Here is an 18,909-nt window from a genome sequence, read left to right as displayed (position 1 = left end):
AACCCGATGAGTTTCAAACGCCCCGTTAATTCCCGTTTGGAACACTAGTGGGCGCCACTAGCAGAAATAAAATTCAAATCTTTCTCTCTTCGATTCTCTCGAGGGGTTTTCGCGCTCGCAACGGCCCCCTGCACCACCTTACGTGCTGACGTCACGAAAAGGGGGAGAACACGTCCCAGAGAACAGCGCGTCTTGGGTACTTAGAGTAATACCACTTATGGCTATGGGTATAACAAGATTTCTTCGGCGCCCCTATTTGGATGGCGCCCGAGGGCAATTGCTCCCTCTGCCCCCCCCCCTTAATCCGGCCCTGGGTCGGGCCGGAAAAAAGTGGGCCCGACTCTTCTCTAGTTTTCTCCTTCCCTTTTCCAAAACGCGTGCACGTAGAGACAGAAAACGAAAAAGACTCTTCCAACTCAAGGTTCTTACGCAACCAATTTTCCGCTTCTATCGGCGTACCCAAGTCATCGAATGCAACCCCAAAAGCGACAAGATTCTCCACTGGAGCCCTTCCGGACACCTTGTAGTTATTTTTCTGTAGTGTTTTCGTTTAGTTTCAATTTAAGAATCTCCACTTGCCCTGATAAAGCGTTAACTGTTTCACGCAAGAGCTCCGTTTCCTCCTTTTGTTGTTTCAGCTTCTCGGGGGAAAAGATCGAATTCAATTGTTGCACTAATTCCTGGACTTCGTCCACCTGTACCAGCTGTGTTTTTCTCTTGGGCTAGCTGCCTCTGCTCAATTTCTTCACACCTCTTTATTGTTACATTATCTCTACGGTCCAATTCCGACAAAAGAGAGCTCTGTATTGCCGTCAAACTTTTTTCAAAGGAATTGAACCTATTTAACAATGAAGACTACTATGGCCACCTTCTTGATAAATGGTAGGCGATTGGAAAACCTAACAAACGACCAACGTGCTGACACAACCGCGTTCCCCCTCACTATGCCCCTAACGCGAAGCGATAGTGAGCTACCTAAAGCAAATGTTACCTATCAGGGGTGGGAAAAGAGCTGAACTGAACTGAATAAAAATGTTTCGTCTGCTCTAAGCCTAAATGTCATACATGCTCCTCGTACATGCTGGATATCCACGTGGTTGCTGTTGTTTACTCGTTAAAATTTAAAATGATGTGTGAAAGCATCTTCACTAATGTGATTGAAAATGGAAAAATTGGTGACTATATCTCGATTCAAACAGAATTAGAACTTCTTGTGTGTTCTTTAAATCTTAAATTACTCAGGTGGTTTGATAATAATGGCATAGGTGTAGTTAAATCTGAAGAATATGTAACATTTGCTGTACCGTCTAGTTTAAATACCAGTAAATTGTTAAGAAAAAGTGATGTTAAGAGTGTAGCCGTTTTAAAGACCCAAAAAGTTGAAAGTATTAGGGTGTTAGCTATATATAAAAATGATTGTTTCAGAAGGAAAGGTGCGAAGGTTAATTCTAAATGGGTTAAATACATACTCAAGAATTATGGACTATTATCAGAATGCTTAGTTACCTGCCAAAATCATCCTTTAGCAAAGCTTATGGGTCTTGCGGTTATTAAAGTGGAAATTGATGGCTTAATACATAATCAAGTTGCAAAAGTTACGAGTAATACCAGTGTAGAAATTATTGATGAAATGGAACTTGATTACTTCAATGAACGTTTAAATATGTCGAAGCACGTGTTAAAAAGGGGTGAGCATGGTGACCAAGTTGAACAAAATATCATTTCTTTGTTGACTGCAATATTTCAAAGTGGAATTACGTATAGCCCCATTGGTTTTCAAGGTATCAAAGGATTGGTCATTGTAGATCCCTCCAAATTTCATTTAGACCAATTAATATCCCGAGTAAGTAAAGAATATTAATCAGGTAGTCTGAATAGATAGTGCCAGTTTATTATAATTTTACTACATTTTTAGTGTGTTTATAAATGTGGCGCAATGAAATTTGTTATAAGACCTTCAGAAATTCTCAGAGATTCAATAGAGCAAACTGTGGCGCTATTGAAAGATAAATTATTTAAAGCGTATGAATGGTCTGCAAAAAGTACAGTTGTGCTAATACTGGAAGATATGGACATAATATTTTCATGCTCAAGATCGCAAGCAGGACTATCGAAAAGGCTATTAACAGCTTTTTTACAATTTCTGGATGAAGAAATTGGTTTAAACATAGCCGTAATTGGAACACTGCGGACAATAAATGATGTGGATCCGTCTATTTTGAGACCTGGAAGACTCGACAAGAAAGTGGTTATAGGAGGGCTGTCATATGGAGAAAGGATTGAAATTCTGAAAAACCTGTGCGAAAACCACTTATCTGATGAAGTAAATATTGAATCGATAGGTGAGAAGACGCCAGGATATGGGACATCAGATTTGCTCAATTTATGGCAGAATATTGTCTTCTTACATTTTCAAGATAAAAATGTTAATATTTTTTTTTCAATACTTAAATTTTAAACTAATGCTTAAGTTCCAATTGCAGGTAGAAAATATATCTGATAAAATCACGTTAGAAGATGTATCTAAAGCTTTCTTAGTAGTCAGACCTGCCGCTTATAAATCAATGAGTGATTGGAAAATACAACTAACACCTGTTGAATGGGAGGATATTATAGGAATGGAAAAAATAAAGAAAAGGATAAAAATGGTATATGTTTCAAAATTGGTTGCAATGTAAAGTTATTAAAATAGAGGTTTTTTTAGGCAGTTGAATGGCCGCTAATGTACTCAAAATCATTCAAACGCTTGGGATTGAAACATCCCAAAGGTGTTTTACTTTTTGGACCACCTGGGTGTTGCAAAACTACTCTGATTCGGGCAGTGGCTTCAATGTGCAAAGCAACTTTTCTTTCTGCGAGTCCAGCTCAGATTTTCTCTCCATTTGTGGGGGATTCTTCAAGAACTATAACAGAGGTACACCATGACTGCTGTTTCAATTTAAGACCTAACTATAATTTTCCTTAAGATTTTTGAAGCTGCTAGATCAGCTACACCAGCTATTGTGTTTTTTGATGAGATTGATTCTCTGGTTGGTTCCCGGGAATATGGCTCTAAGTCTAGTTCTATACAGAGAGGTGTTCAAGAACAAGTGCTTTCTGCTTTACTAAATGAAATGGATGGATTTTGTAAGAAATTTCACAATTCTAACTCTGTTATCAGCTAATAATTTTTTTCTTAACATAGGTGCATCTTCAGAGGAGAAAGATGTAAGTCATTAGGGAAACCTGCGATTAATAAAACATCTCTCTATCAAGGAAACAATAATCGTAACTATAGTAGTTTTTATTTGAGTAGAATGTGATTGTAATTGGAGTTACAAATCGGTTTGATTTATTGGATGCGGCTCTTTTAAGACCAGGGAGGTTTGATTCCATAGTTTTTGTTGGACAGCCAAAATTTGCAGTAATATTTAAATTTTATGTGCTTAACTTTTGAAATAAATCAAATAATATTATAATAATGAAATTTCTATTAGGAAAGGAAAGCGATTCTAGAAAACATTTTGGGAAAATTGCCAGTGCAGGATGTTGATGTTGAATATTTAGCTAAAGAAACTGACTTATTCTCTGGAGCCGACTTAAAAAACCTTTGTCAAGAGGTGAGAAGTCAATATATTTTTCTTTTCTTTTTCATACTCAATCTCAATTATAGGCGGCTTTAAATGCTATGGATGAAAATATAAACTGTATCAGTTTAAATGCATCGCATTTCAATCACGCATTAAAAATGGTGAAGCCATCGTTAACCAGTCAACAATTAAATTGGTTTGATGAAATTTGTAAAAAATATAATATACCAAATGAGTAATGCAAATAAATTTATTTTCAAATGCAAGTTTTAAGCTTATTTAAATTGCTCGTCAATTCCAGCATCATAATGATGACCGGCTAAGGCTCTAAATCTTAAATCTTTTAATTCCGCCAGTTTTTCCCTATTATTAACAACCATTCTCCCAAATTTAGCGCCTTTTTTAAGTCTCATATTACGCTGAGTTTGTAAATCAGCCGCCCTTTCCCAATATTCTATTGTATTTGGGTCTAAATCTTCCAGTGAAGGGGGCTTTCCCATTCTTAGCGTCCAAAGCCATTCTGGATATTCTTCATCTGGTTTTAGCTTCACTTCTTCACCAGTCTTATAGAAATTTAAGCCGCAAACCTGAGTTGTTAGTTTAACTGGATCTGTTTCAACTGGCAACCTCTTTTTTCCTGTGGTTGCTGTTACTTTTCCTTTAACTAAGGATTAAGATACTTGAGATTTTTGCTATAAAATTTATACAAAATATACCTTCAGCTTTTTTGACGGAGTAATTTGCTTTTGCATGTTTCAATATTTTGGGAGGTAAAAGTACACTTCTCACGCGTAAATAAAAGTTCATGTTTTTTTTTGTTCGTTAACGATGGTTTTTATATCTGTATATTGACACTTTCAGATTAGAAATAAATCTAAAACAAAGTTCGTGACCTCTAAGGGCGTTCACGTTTCGGGTACATGATACAAAAATAAGAACTATTTTCACCAATCAGATATCAATCTTTTGCGTAAGCTTCGCTGCATTTACGTGAGGCTAAAAAATGCCTTATTCGCCTCGTTTTCAACGACAGGAAATAGGGGCCGTGAAAATAGTATTGCGAAGAGATTACTTTTGCCTTCTTTTTTGTTGTTGAATGGGAACCACGCTTGATGGCAAGACGCGAGTGACGAAGTTGGGTTTGAACAGTTTGATCTTGGAAGTTAAGTTTTTTTGGATTACAATGAATTTGGCTTCCTAAAAAATATGTAAATATGTCTTTAAATAATTTGTTTTGCATGTGATAATAACTCTATGAGCTAGTATTGTGCATTAATTTGCGATTGTATTCAAGTAATTGAACAATTTTAAGCATAATGTTAATAATAGGCCTTTGTTATTGTCTGTCCCTTTAAAATACATGAGGCCTTGGTAGGATTTAATTAATACCCTTCGAAATTATTATGTAATTTTAAAACACAGCTATCCCATAATTAACCAAAGATTTTATTGCAGTACCTACAATCTACAAACCACTAAATCGTTTTACCATAGTTACAAGAAATTTTGAATTTCATTAACTTAACAGCTTTTGCTTTCATTGTTTTAATGGTTTTTTACCATTTTAAATCAATTTCACTATCCCAAATAAATTATTAGCTCTATTTATACCTTTATGGGTTTTAAGAATATCACAATTATTTAACTTTACATCACACATTGTAGTTGCTTAAACATAAAAATGTTTTAGCTTCCCTGTCGTTGGTTGTTTTATGGCCAGTTTAAGTGTCTGAACAAGCTTCCACATGGCTTTTTTGTTAATGTTAGAGTAATCTGTAAGAAATAGCACAAGCAAATTGGTTGTGTTTTGCCCCTCGGTGTTTAAACTGATTACCTGTTTACCTTTTGATTATACTTTCTTTATATAACAATCTTTAGTTAAAGTATATTGTTTCGTGGGAAATGGATTCTTAAAATGGATAGTATTACATTTTGTTCAGGGAAAACCTCAAATCTGTTAAAGTTCAATGCCACTACCTTGTGTAAGCCAATTCTTTTTCACTTTAAGGTATATAAATGGGCAGATTATAATGATTAAAAAATAGTGCATTATTATTTTTTGGAAAACTTTAAAAAAGTTGACTTATAAAAGGTATATAAGTTTGGTGTGGGTATTATTATTATTGATGTGGTTAGCTAAGAAGTGATATATTTTACAGAAAAAATTACAATGGTTTACAAATTTCAACCCAATTTTGATTATGGAACGTTGTGACGTGAAAGTACATCATTCAAGATGTAGGATATGTCACTTTCCTGGACAATCATGAGTGCCATAACATCGCGTATTGCTATTACATTAAAAAAATAACTCGCTAAATGCGTGAGCCTTTTATTACTACCCATTGTACCACCTGAAAAGAAAAACTAAACAAATTTACTATGGAAACTATCGGAGATTTTGAGTATAACACCAAAGATCTCATTGGTCATGGTGCATTTGCGGTGGTCTTTAAAGGCAGACATAAAGCAGTATGTAAATTACGTATAAACATCTTTATAGAGCCTAGGACCTAGATTTATTTTTTTTTTATTCCATTTATTCAGCGCAATACTCTTGTTGCCATCAAGAGTATCACTAAAAAGAACTTGGCAAAGTCACAAAATTTATTGGGAAAGGAAATAAAAATACTCAAGGTAATTCTCTGAATCCTTAAGTGTTTGGCATTTACTTTGCCTTTGCATTCTATAATGTATTACATTCCTTGAGCTGGTGTGTCATACGTATTTCTCAATAACATTGGTTATGACTTAAATATTTAATTTTTCAACTTTTAGGAACTTACGGAACTTCATCATGAAAATGTAGTGGCATTACTGGATTGCAAAGTAATTCTAAGAATATCTTAGAATCTAGGTTTTTAGCCAGAGCTCTTTGACATTACATAATCATACAAAAATATGTTATGTGTATAGTCATTGTTAGAATACTGATAAAATGTGTAGGCACAATTCAAAGACAATTTTCTACATTTTTTATTTATTCATTAGGAAACTGCTCATCACGTGTACCTAGTTATGGAAGTATGTTATATTGAATTATTTTATATTTCAAAAGGGTTATAGACGTAAATTTTCAAGTTTTATTGGTAAATGTCTATTTAGACTTAAATTTTAATTTTTTTTATAGATTTTCTTATCTCTAACCCTTTAAAACTATTATGTTTAAGATAAAATTGTTAATTGTATTTATTATTATTATCTAAAGTTCTGTAATGGAGGAGATTTGGCCGATTACTTGCATGGTAATTATTTCTTTCTTGTGACAACAATTAGACCCTTATCTAAATGTTTACTATCGTTTTAAAGCCAAAGGGACCCTGAGTGAAGACACTATACGTTCATTTTTGAGGCAAATTGGTATGAATTAATACATGTGAACTTAATCGTAAGTTTAATTCTTCTTACACTCTTTAGCTGGTGCCATGAGAGCTCTATACCAGAAAGGAGTTGTACATAGGGATTTAAAACCACAGAACATTCTTTTATGCCACGCAGCAGGTCGTGTAAATCCACCTCCTACTGAAATAGTGTTAAAAATAGCCGATTTTGGGTTTGCACGTTTCCTGCAAGATGGCAATATGGCAGCTACTTTGTGCGGTTCTCCAATGTATATGGTACGATACATATCTACCATACATTTCTGTGTAAGTTTAAATTTAACAATGATTGCGTACATTTTAGGCTCCTGAAGTTATTATGTCACTACAGTATGATGCTAAAGCTGATCTTTGGAGCATAGGGACGATTGTGTTTCAGTGCTTAACTGGAAAAGCTCCGTTCCAAGCTCAAACACCTCAAGCTCTGAAGCAATTTTATGAAAAAAATGCAAACCTGCTTCCAAAGTATGAAAATTAACTCTCATTTTCTAATGTGATTTATAATATTTAAAATTTGATTACAGAATACCGAGTGACACATCCACTGATCTGACTAATTTATTATTGAGACTTTTAAAACGAAATTCAAAAGACAGAATGGAATTTGGTAAGAAATTTAAAAAATAAATTTGGAAGAAAAGAAATGTCACCTAATTTTTTTAATAAATAATTAATAGATGAATTCTTCACCCATCCCTTTCTGAAATCAACGACTAAACTTAGTAAATACAGTCCTCTTATATTAGTGTATTACTTTTTAACATATATGATTTTGTGTGTCAAGGTTCACCAATGCCAGTTCCTCACCGAAGGTCAAGCTCTCCTATGGCAGCTGGCAGTGGTATGTCACCTACAGACATACCTGTTTCGCCTCGTTTATCATCATGGGGAGAAAATCCTATGGAAACTACATCTCCTCAATTGGCTAGCAATGCCAGAGGCAATGTACGAAATATGGGTGATGGGGGAACATTGTCGTCCCCGGATGAGCAGGTAGGTTTATTCTTTTAGTGACAATTTTCTCAGTTTTAATCTCTTTATTTTCACAGGATTTTGTTTTTGTTCCTGAATGTGTTGGTAATGAGACTTCCAGTGGCAATATATGCGAAATCTCCAGTCATTCGGCAAATAATGCTAACACACCTTACGTGGGAAGGAATTCCCCCAATCCAGTAAATGCTTCTCGAGGTGGACATCATCTAAATACTGAACCAGTACCAGTCCCAACCCAGAAGGAAGCTTATGAGCAAATTCAAAGAAGCTTAGCTCAGGAAATGTCACTTCCTCAAGCTTCGCCACCAATAAAGAGTAAATCACCAGTGGCAGGATCACCTGGTGTTGGGAAGTCACGAACTGGAGGCCTACACGAATCTTCCTCTTCTTCATCATTATCTAGTGAGAAAAGCAGGGGAATTCCAGATCTTGCATCCATATCTCCACCTTCCAGTAATATTTTAGTTGTATTTTTTCCACATTTTGATTGCGTTATTAATTTTGCTCATTACTATAGTTCAATTTGTTATTGGAACGCCTCCGGGTGGAAGGACAAGAAGTCTCAGTGGGAGCAGAAGTAGTACGGGAACTACTCCTCCACCCTCTAGTTTCATTCCTGGAACAGGAGTTATTGTAAACCCAGGATATTTAATACACCAGTCCTCTGGCCTTGGTGCTGCTGGCTACATCCGTAGAAATTGTACGCCATTGATCTAATAACTTATATTAATCAAATTATAATTTTATTAAACATTGTTTGTTAGCTCTCGTGAGAATGAATGGGAACCCAGTATTATCTCCTATTCTGGATTTCCAACAAAACAATTTGGTGCTTGATGAGGAGAAACTGACTAACCCTATGAGAACGGGATGGGCCGAACAAAATCGAACTGAACCATCGCTTGTTCCTTTCTCATCCCAAAAGAGGCCAGCAAATGACTCTTATGGATCTAATTTAAACCAAGCTGGTATGGATGTCACTTCACCAAATCCTGCTCCATTTCAAGTTGCTTTTGGTTCTGGTCGCGCCTTCACACTGCCGGACATGAGTCCTCATCATCAACCAAATTTTTGGCCGCAGGGCAAGTTTTGGGATGTATTTGAACGTCTTTGTTTACCTAACTTGCTTTTGTGGTTTTAGGTACTAATGGGACTGAGGGCTCGATGTCTGAAAACCGTAGACAGAGACGTTGCCATAGAAATCAATCCGAAAGTCATTTGGCTCTGTCTTCTGGAGTTTCACCTCCTCAGCCAATTTCACGATGCTCGTCCTTGCCTAGTGCTAATGGAATGGATGGGCCTCTGACTTTTGTTGCTCCCGAATTGTCAGAGGAAACTCTTTTTGAAGTATTGTCCAGTGCTTTTACAAATATTAGTAATTAAAATAAGTAATTTAATTTATTTCACATATTTCAGAGAGAACACAATGAAACTCTAGCCAAACTTAACTTTGTTTTGGCATTGGTTGATTGTATATTGGAACTGGCCGAATCGAAAGCGACACCATTTGGTGTTCTAACGCATTCATCAAATGCGAGGAGAGATGTAATATAAGGTTGGAAGTTTATGTACTTATCGTAATACTAATACCTTTTGTTTCTACAGAAATCAAGTAGACAAGAGTCTTGCCAAACGGCAGAACAACAAAGAGCAAACAACCAAGCAAATAATTCTCCCTCTTCCAGTCCAGGGTCAAACCCAAATGCAACCTCTCCCGTCTTGGCGGCGAGTAATAACGCAACTGCAATGGGGAACACATCCTCTGATAGCTACAAACGAGCAGAGCAACTGGTTCTTTACATGAGAGCCCTACAACTTCTCTCATCTTCTTTACAACTTTCGAGACAGGAGGTTCAAGCTGGGAAACTGAGGCCATCTTCCTCAGTTAGGAATGGTATGAGACAACTTCCTATAGCCATCAGTGTAGTATACTAAAAATTATCCTCTTAATTTTAGTACTGAAAACAATGAAAGATCGCTTTCACTTGTGTTTGGAGACTTGTAAAGCCTTGGACTCGCCTACTCTGTTGAAAGGGGTTGGAGTGGATCCCCTTGCTTCTAGTCTCACCGCAGACCGACTCCTTTATGATCATGCTATTGAAATGGTAATTTAATACTGAATTTTTTTTTCAAATTCAGCCCTTACATTATTTTTTTCATATGTTATTACAGTGTCAGTCTGCAGCCCTGAAAGAATTATTTGGAAATCCCGAAGAAGTAAATTGACAATTATAATGGCAGTAATGGTTTTTCCTAATTATTTTATAATTTCAGTGTTTTCACCATTATCAAACTGCGCAAATATTATTGCATAGTTTGGCCCAACAAGTTGAATTTGATGATGATAGGAGAGTTCTTTTACGATGTGCGTACCATTTTAAGGGCATTTTTAAAATTAACTATAAGTACTATTAAGAAAAGGTATTCTCTATTTGTTTCTAGATAAAGATGCGGTTGAAAAACGACTCTTTGTTCTTCAAAGTCAAGGTTTCGTGTGTGCGTATGATGCTACCACTTAAATCAATTATTATGCAAAGTAAATAACGATCTCGACCAAACTGAAAATGTACAGGAACTGAATAAGGTAGAGCTTTATTGTTTTTAGTTTTCTTTTAACACCTAGGTTTAATTTTATTTAATAAATACTCTTTATGTAATATTTTAATCGTGTAAGTTAGGCATAGCTACTAGATTCAGTAGTTGTTTAATTTAATTTAGAATTAGATAAAGTACGTTATCTATGAAGCTAAAACAAACTACGCCTAAAAAGTAAGAGCTGACATGAAAAATTGAAAATCTATGTGAAAGAAAATTTAAGTGCGCGTTTTACCTTATCCGGTGTGTATCTTAACTGTACTGAAAGGTTTCAAATTGTGTAAATGACTTTACGACTGGTAAATTGTTTACATATCATCATACAGGATGCTTAGAAATAAGGTGATAAGATAAGGCAAAAAAAAATAGAAATGCGGCCTAAAGTTCCTTTTTTATCATAGAAAAGTTGAAAACTCGTTCAAAATTTAAAATTGGGAAAGCGATAGTACCCTTTTTTATGTATGGAAAGAAAAGAAATACAAAAATTTTACAATTAGCTTTATTTAGTATTGGAAATATATTTGAATGAGGAGATAATTGTAATTAGACTGACTTGTAAAAAAAAAAAAAAACGTTTAAAAGGCTGGATCTTTTATCAAACTAAAGTTAAGTTAGATATATTTCCGATGTATGGTTTAAATAATTTTAGGCCTTTAAAAAAGAAGAGAATAGATTTGAGTGTGCCAAAGGCTGTGTAGCTTGATTTTAGATAAAGATGACGAAGTATAAAACTATAAATTATGCGAATGTGTGTGTAAAAGTAGTGTGTAGTTGTTTGATTGGTATCTACATTATCATATAGCTAATCCTTATTAGTTGACATTAATAGCCCTAGGGGATTTACATAAATTATTAACAGCCTTTGAATAATAGTTGACACGTGAAAATGCTCTAAAGTGTTTCGAAACTTTATAAATATTGCATTTTGAAAGCATTTTTTACTACAAAAATTGTAAATATCCTTTATTTACTCTCATGTATATAATCTAATTTAAAGAAGCTTAAACGAAACTCTTTAGTTTTTGGCAAATTGTAAGCTACGTGTGTGAACATATTGTTGAAGAAAGTGGTAGGTGGCTTGTATCGATTAGGAGTGATGTAATTTTGAAACCCCCTTTTTCTTCATAACTACTAAACTCTATTGAAAAACCCATTAACTCCAATGTATATTTCATGTACAAGTTTGAATATTTTGGGTTTTACATTCGTTTACTACAGCGAAACATGTACAAAGTAAATAATAAACATAAGGAAATCAACTGAAATATAAAATTGAAAGGAGGTTCTCGCTAGTCCTATATTAATTTAGGATATAAGGTGTATAACATTATGTGTATATTGGTGTTTTACTATGTACAGTTTCTGTTTATTTTTATTATGATGGAAATGTTGAACAGTGCAATTCAGGACTCAAAAAGTCGCAATACTTAAAAAAAAGCACGCGAATCTGTCCTACAATAGTAATAAAAAATTTAAAAAAATAACTATTTTTCATTGGGGATGACAACTATAGTGATCTAAATTATTTTTAAGCGGTTTTTGGGGTGAATTTGTGTTGGGAAATTTGAAGAATGTTTCGCCCTATGTCCCATATTGGTTTTACGTATGTTGAAACTAGTTTTTACGGTATTTTTTAAAAATTTTGAGTAGCTCATCTTGTACCTCTTAAAAAAGCCTTATAATTAAGGATACCGGTAAAAAAAAAGTAAAGATAACGCTGGATTTCAATTGAGGGGGTGGGAGGAGATTACGGAGAATGATGACCTCATTCGTACATCACCTTTGACTGGCCTCGCTGAGTGTGGGCGTTAGCTATTTGAATAACGAATGAAATTTATCACCGCTCTTTTTAGGTGTGGCTATTTTAAACAATGAAATTAGCGTTTTCTTCACCGTTTTTACGGTATTGAGTTCAATCATCCTGAACCCGAGATTTTAGAAACTAAATATTTGTACAGAAACGCTGTTTTTTGCTGTGTTTTTAATGTTTAAAAATTCGGCTATTGCGCTTACAAACTTTCTTGCAACATTTTCGCGCTTTTTAGTCACGTGATAATCTCATAGCGGCGAAGAGTAGCGGCCATTTTTTCTCCCGGTCCGGTAACGTGTTGGAAGGCCAAGGCGTGTTCTTCCATCGCCCGTTGTTGCTGTGGTTTTTTTCCTTGAAGTAACAAAACGTAAGGTTTGATAACCAATGTGGTGAATATATTAAGTACTAAAATTTAGATTAAATAAGTAATAATCAACAACATGAGTGCTAAAAGTGGCAAAACGACGACCAGGCGGTCACAAGTCACGACTACCAGTAGCGTTTCGTCCCAACAAATAGGTCAAGCCAGTACTTCATCTCAGTCTATCCAAACTCCTCAGCAAGTGATTGCCTCATCGTCTTCGGCTTCTGGAAAAGAAAGTAGATCTTCGCAAAGGTCCAGTTCTCCCCTAAGTCCAACTAGAATCAGTAGATTACAAGAAAAACTTGATCTCCAAAACCTGAATGATCGGCTAGCTACTTACATTGATCGTGTACGACACTTGGAAAATGAAAACAGCAGACTCACCGTTCAGGTGCAAACCACCCAAGAAACTATCACACGTGAGGTCACCAATATTAAAACGATGTACGAACAAGAGCTTTCTGATGCTAGAAAGCTATTGGATGATACTGCTAAAGAGAAAGCCAAAATGCAAATTGAGGCTGGAAAATGGAAAAGTCAAGTGGATGAACTTCAAACTAAGTAATGAAACTCCTTTGTTACTCTCAAGTATATATTGTGTTATTTACTATATTTTGATTTCTAGGTACAATAAGAAAGAAAAAGATTGCACTATTTACGAGAAAAGAGTTGTCACTCTTGAAACTTTGAATAATGATCTTACCGCTCGATTTAATCAAGCTGTACAAGACCGTAAAAGATTAGAAGATGAAGTTGATGTAAATTAAAAATGTTTGATAACAGATAGATTATCAACATTTATACAATTGTTTGCATTTTTAGGAATTACATATTGAAAGAGATAAATTGGCCAAACAATTATCAGTTGCCAAAGCCCAATTAGAGGATGAAACACTAAGACGTGTCGATTTGGAAAATAGGCTTCAGAGTATGAAAGAAGAGTTGGCTTTTAAGGAAAATGTTCATGAGAAGGTTGGATTTTTAAAATTTTAATTTATTTGTAGTTTCATTAATACAAACTTCAATTCCAGCAATTGTCAGAGACTCGCATGATTAAGCAGACTGAAATATCGGAAATAGACAGCCGTCTCAAAGATCAATATGAACAAAAGCTGGCGGATACTCTCAGGGAAATAAGAGAACAATATGAATCTCAAATGAAAATTAATAGAGATGAAATTGAAACGCTTTATGATGCTAAGGTTATTTATCTTTAAAATTAACTCTATATATAACCTAGTCTTAACGGTATTTGTTTTCATCTATAGTTGAATGACTTGGAGAATCTCGTTCAACAAAAGACAGCCCAAACCGCAAATTGGCAAGAAGAAATCCGAACTTATCGCAGCAGGGCTGAAACTCTAGCTGGCAAATTGGCAGATATGGAATCCCAGAATTCTTCTTTGCAAAGTCGAATTAAAGATTTGGAACGAATGCTGGAGCAAGAACGAGATTGGCATTTGACAGCCATGCAGGACAAGGAGGAAGAAATTAGAAAACTTCGGGAGAGATTGGATCAGCAGCTTATAGAATATCACAACCTCTTGGATATTAAAATTGCATTGGATCTTGAAATTGCTGCCTATAGAAAACTTCTCGAGTCGGAAGAATCTAGGTAATAACATCTGCAGATTAACAACTTATTGTTTTTTTTAAACCAAAATTTTGTTATTATAGATTGAATATCACACCCTCGGCCACTTCACCAGCTGAAGAAACTACTCATCGTAGGATGACCCCCATCAGACGAACCCCAGTACGTGGTGTCAAACGCAAGCGTACAATTGTTACAGAGTCTGAGAAGAAAAGTAGTAGCGACCGTCAAGTTCTAGCTTCTGCTAAAGGTGAAGTGGAAATTCATGAACACTGCCAAGAAGGAAAGTTTGTTAGGCTGTATAACAAGGGAACTAAGGTATTTTGAATTTTGCTCTAAATGTGCTACCACACTTCTATATAAATCACAACTTACAGGACATAGCAATCGGTGGATGGCAGTTACTTCGCCAAGCTGGAGACCAGGAAATTCACTACAAATTTCACCGAAACATTGTTATTAAAGCTGATTCTTTTATCACTGTAAGTAAAGTGGGGTTTTAGTTTAATATAATTCGGATCTTATGTAAATTTTTTATTAAGGTTTGGAGTTCAAATGCAAATGCTACTCATAATCCACCGAGTGATTTTGTAATGAAACAAGGCTGGGCTGTATCTGATTCCATGGTCACTAAATTGATAAACATTGATGGAGATGTAAGATAAATTAATCATCTAAAAATGATTGAATAATAATTATTTTTACTTATTTCCATAGGAGGTAGCTATTCGAGAGACATCCAAAACTCTAACGAGCGCCCTTGCTGAAAGGACTCGAGAAACTGGCGGCTTTTACGAGACTGATGAAGGAGAAGATATTTATCATCAGATAGTATGATACTTAAAATATACCTTACATATACCAATATCTCATATCAATTTATGTTGCAGGGAGATCCCAATAGTTCGCAGGAAAAGTGTTCAATCATGTGAAAGAATTTATTAGTTATTTAATGAAAAATGGTCAGGTTTATGGGATATTCTTACAGAGACTACAAAATAAAACTTCCATCAAGACTAGTTCTCTAAAACAAATCTTTATAAATATATGGGTTTTAAGTCTAGTAAATTTAATTAGTTTTAATTTTAAATATCACATAATCATTTGTTTCTATTTTCCTCCGATTCTGATAGATATTGCACCACGTAATAGATTTTCTGTTAGATAAAAAAATTACTTTTTTTTCGCTGTAATAGTCTAGTCAAAATTTGGATTTGCGTGCGCTAAAGTAGACTAGTTCTTAGTTTTATAAACAAATATTAACTGTAATATTTTGTTCTAAATAAGATTTAGTTTATATAGAAGGCTTAATTCTTATTTATGGGGATAAAGGTCTGCTGCATTTTTATAAGCAATAACCATATTTTTATTACTTTAAACTTTTTGTAAGGTCTGTAATGTTATGAGGAAAAAATACAATTAGATTATGATATGAGAAAAAATAATGGTGCCTTAATTAATGGCATTCTCTATGAAAAATATTCAAAATGAATAAATTTAGAGGGAAAAACAATTTTATCCTAATACATGTATTGGTTCTTAAGTATTGTAAGGAAGCGAGCGATGCCTAACAAATTTCTTTGTGTTCCTTTTTTTTTCTGTTGATAAAAAATATCACAATTTCTCTAAAATGCAACAATTTTTTTTATCTTTTGTGCCATGTAAGAAAAAGTCATTTTACAAAATACTGAGCCCAACCATTTGTTAAGTCGTTGGGTTTTTAAACTTAAATATTCTACTCTCATTTGGTTGTTTTTACCAATAATTAAAAAAGTTCTTTTTAATAAATATAGAAATTAGTTTCATTATTTCCTTTTTATGTTAATTTGTGAAAATATCCAACAGGCATTTTGAATGTATTTATTTATACTTACAATAGTTATGGAGAATGACTATGTTGAAGGGTCCTTGGGTATCATCAGGGGAGTAGATGTATCATGTTTATTTTTAAAACTCCTTATGAGCGATTGTGACGTGTGGGATAATTCAGTCCGCTCATCCATCTGATTAATCAGGTATGGGATGTGTGTTACGGCCACGCCAACAGGGGGATACTTGGGGATAGGGACGGGCCACCCGTGGCAGAAGTATGTCAACCCAAAGATAATTTAAACTCGTACCCTAGATTCGAATACTGAGAGCTTTCACATTGACGGTTTTGTTACGAAGCGTTTACCCTTTTCCGGCACGTGACCTCAGAAAAATCGGGCTCCATCGGTTGTGGCACGGCCAACTTCAATCACGCGCTGCCGCGCTATATAGCGCGTGATCGAAGTTGGCCGTGGTTGCGGTAAGGCGCAAACCATGGAGCGAATTTTTTCTGAGTTCCGGCGGGAAGTGGGTAAACGCTATCGGCAACGCAAGAGAGAGTGATTTCGAATCTAGGGTACGAGTTTAAATTATCTTTGGTCAACCACACGGCCATCCACAAACTCTGCCTCCCAGACGCTTGGGATTACAGGATTACGCCACTACTCACGGCGGTATCATGGTTTAATTTACAATTCCCCTTTGGAACCAACGTAGGAAAAAGCAAATTTTAGTGAACCAATGAGATTTTTTTTAAGAGCCAGGAGCTTACTCTTTGAGCATGAGGCATGAGGGAGATTGGCAGCTTGAACCAAAAAATACCAGTCCATGTTGGCAGCAACGCTGAAAATCGTCTCTACTGTCTAGTCATTTTCCCTAAGTATAAACAGGAATGTATTATTTTAACTTCGGGGATAATTTGCCAGTTTCAATAAAATTACCGCCATCTATCGGTTTCAAAAATTTACCACTGAATGAGGCAGGGCGTTCTTAAAATTAGCCTCGCGCAAAAGCACCATATTGGCGAGTTGCGATAAAATAAAAGCACTCGTCAAAACTATTGAAGTTGGCTGTACTGGTGGTATTTGAAAATAGCTTTACATGATTAAAACTGGCGAATTATCATGTTGAGATGAATTTAAGTGTGGCTCCCATTACCCCCTTACAGAGGTGTAGCGAAGGGAGGGCAGGCGGGGCATCCGCCCCGGGCGCCGGCGGTCAGAGGGGCGCCAAAGAGGCACCCAAAGTATTAAAACGGATATTGTATTAATATATTACACTCTTTATTGTTGAAAATTAAAAAGTTGAATTGTGAATGTGGCATTTTCTGCCATTCGGTAGTCAGTTTTACGGGCGTTTGAAGAAAGATAAAAAATATCGTTTTTTTTTAGCAATTAAACTCTAATAATTGTTCCTGGTTTTCTAGGAAGCTTATTTTCGAATAACCATTTAGTTCTCGAACATGACTGAAGGCTTAAATTAACGATATTTGTCAATTTTACGGACAGTTTTGTGGGTATATAATGGGTAGCCGGGGGGGGGGCAAATTTTGGATTTTTGCCCTGGACGCCAAATATCCTCGCTACGCCACTGCCCCCTTATGCTCGAGGAGCAAGCTCCTTCCCCCAAAAAAATCAAATAGGTCAGATATGGGTCAGTCCATGTCAAATCGAGAGGTTGGGAGGCACTACCTCACCGATTTGTACATCAAATTTTGGTGCGTAAGTAGCCTTGAAATAATGACCATTTCCAAAATTTTGGCCCTCTATCGATGAAATTGGCCATTTTCTGAACAATTGAAATTTTCCCACACCAAAGGCTCCGCGGACCTAAAAATCAACATTTTTGGCCATATCTTCCAGCTAAATATCTTTAAACAATCGCAAATTTGTTTTCTAGGCGTATTTTGGACAAGGAATCGTATTCTTGCTTCAAATATTACCTGTATATATTGGTTTGGAAGAGATTAACGTTTTCGGGGGGTCTAAGAAACCCCCAAAAAACGGAAATGACATCACCTCCGATTTTTTTAATTTTTTTATATTTTTTAGCTATTGACCCAAGAAGCATACATTTAATGTTTCAACAATGAGAAATGTTTGGTTAAAAATTTATAAGAAAAATTCTAGTTCGAATTGAATTTTTGATTCTGTTGATTTGTGAATGACCTTGAAAAATGTGTTCAAGGTCATCAAAATTTACATTATCGCTGAGGCTTTTAAATGGTTAACGTGCCCTAAAAGTTTCATTTACTTGACATTATTAGCTTTAGAATTATTGACCCTTAAGTGCGTCTTATTGGACCATGTCTGTTTAACATAAACTGAACAATGTTCAATGTAAAGAGTTTATTTCGAAATTATATTAACTCTAAATGAATAATGTCTATGACCATACACTTCAGGTATAATAAGTCTGAAACTAAAAGTACCGTATAATTCAAACTTTCAGGGCACATTAACCATATAAATGGCCCAGCGATAAAGTAAATTTTGATGACCTTGAACACCTTTTTCAAGGTCATTCACAAATTATATCTAATATCAACAGATTAAAAAATTCAATTCGAACTAGAATTTTTCTTATAAATTTTTAACCAAACATTTCTCATTGTTGAAACATTAAATGTATGATTCTTGGGTCAATAGCTAAAAAATGTAAAAAACAAGAAAAAAAATCGAAGGTGACGTCATTTCCGTTTTTTGGGGGTTTCTTAGACCCCCCGAAAACGTTAATCTCTTCCAAACCAATATCTACAGGTAATTTTTGAAGCAATAATACGATTCCTTGTCCAA

The 18,909-nt window shown here is 35.2% G+C and overlaps 4 protein-coding genes and 1 long non-coding RNA gene across 5 annotated transcripts; 3 read left to right on the top strand and 2 right to left on the bottom strand.

Annotated features, from left to right (window-relative positions):
- The first annotated feature begins 971 nt into the window (after nucleotides 1-971).
- Nucleotides 972-3,829, top strand: LOC149923159 (ATPase family gene 2 protein homolog B-like). Its single transcript, XM_090164104.1, has 9 exons — nucleotides 972-1,843; nucleotides 1,916-2,425; nucleotides 2,484-2,648; nucleotides 2,705-2,914; nucleotides 2,967-3,126; nucleotides 3,185-3,207; nucleotides 3,296-3,403; nucleotides 3,477-3,599; nucleotides 3,653-3,829. The coding sequence occupies exons 1-9, from the start codon at nucleotides 1,079-1,081 to the stop codon at nucleotides 3,806-3,808; spliced, it is 2,220 nt and encodes a 739-aa protein (XP_090020230.1). The 5' UTR covers nucleotides 972-1,078; the 3' UTR covers nucleotides 3,809-3,829.
- mRpL54 (mitochondrial ribosomal protein L54) lies at nucleotides 3,802-4,677 on the bottom strand. Its single transcript, XM_090164105.1, has 2 exons — nucleotides 4,286-4,677; nucleotides 3,802-4,233 (listed from the first exon to the last, which is right to left on the bottom strand). The coding sequence occupies exons 1-2, from the start codon at nucleotides 4,374-4,376 to the stop codon at nucleotides 3,845-3,847; spliced, it is 480 nt and encodes a 159-aa protein (XP_090020231.1). The 5' UTR covers nucleotides 4,377-4,677; the 3' UTR covers nucleotides 3,802-3,844.
- On the top strand, nucleotides 4,549-11,968 carry Atg1 (serine/threonine-protein kinase unc-51-like protein Atg1). Its single transcript, XM_090164103.1, has 22 exons — nucleotides 4,549-4,777; nucleotides 5,729-6,041; nucleotides 6,117-6,206; nucleotides 6,348-6,398; nucleotides 6,561-6,593; nucleotides 6,778-6,814; nucleotides 6,879-6,929; nucleotides 6,987-7,186; nucleotides 7,254-7,414; nucleotides 7,474-7,556; nucleotides 7,627-7,671; nucleotides 7,734-7,942; nucleotides 7,999-8,395; nucleotides 8,460-8,642; nucleotides 8,707-9,024; nucleotides 9,084-9,289; nucleotides 9,359-9,487; nucleotides 9,548-9,836; nucleotides 9,899-10,047; nucleotides 10,115-10,159; nucleotides 10,217-10,307; nucleotides 10,385-11,968. Exons 2-22 carry the CDS (start codon nucleotides 5,952-5,954, stop codon nucleotides 10,459-10,461), a joined length of 2,934 nt encoding a protein of 977 aa, XP_090020229.1. The 5' UTR covers nucleotides 4,549-4,777; nucleotides 5,729-5,951; the 3' UTR covers nucleotides 10,462-11,968.
- A 547-nt stretch (nucleotides 11,969-12,515) lies between these two features.
- LOC149923156 (uncharacterized) lies at nucleotides 12,516-13,142 on the bottom strand. The gene is made up of 2 exons (XR_016477179.1): nucleotides 13,052-13,142; nucleotides 12,516-12,935 (listed from the first exon to the last, which is right to left on the bottom strand). It is a non-coding gene; the product is annotated as an uncharacterized LOC149923156 (long non-coding RNA).
- Nucleotides 12,788-16,007, top strand: LOC149923155 (lamin-like). Its single transcript, XM_090162780.1, has 10 exons — nucleotides 12,788-13,272; nucleotides 13,337-13,469; nucleotides 13,534-13,683; nucleotides 13,743-13,913; nucleotides 13,980-14,326; nucleotides 14,389-14,623; nucleotides 14,683-14,787; nucleotides 14,848-14,961; nucleotides 15,023-15,136; nucleotides 15,196-16,007. Exons 1-10 carry the CDS (start codon nucleotides 12,788-12,790, stop codon nucleotides 15,235-15,237), a joined length of 1,896 nt encoding a protein of 631 aa, XP_090018906.1. The 3' UTR covers nucleotides 15,238-16,007.
- The last annotated feature ends 2,902 nt before the right edge of the window (nucleotides 16,008-18,909 follow it).

Source organism: Leiobunum rupestre, chromosome 11 (assembly GCF_980474605.1).
Source record: "Leiobunum rupestre chromosome 11, qqLeiRupe1.1.hap1, whole genome shotgun sequence".
Taxonomy (NCBI): Eukaryota; Metazoa; Arthropoda; class Arachnida; order Opiliones; family Sclerosomatidae; genus Leiobunum; species Leiobunum rupestre.
The sequence above is the reverse complement of the archived record's forward strand: the minus strand, read 5'-3'. Positions and strand labels throughout refer to the sequence as shown.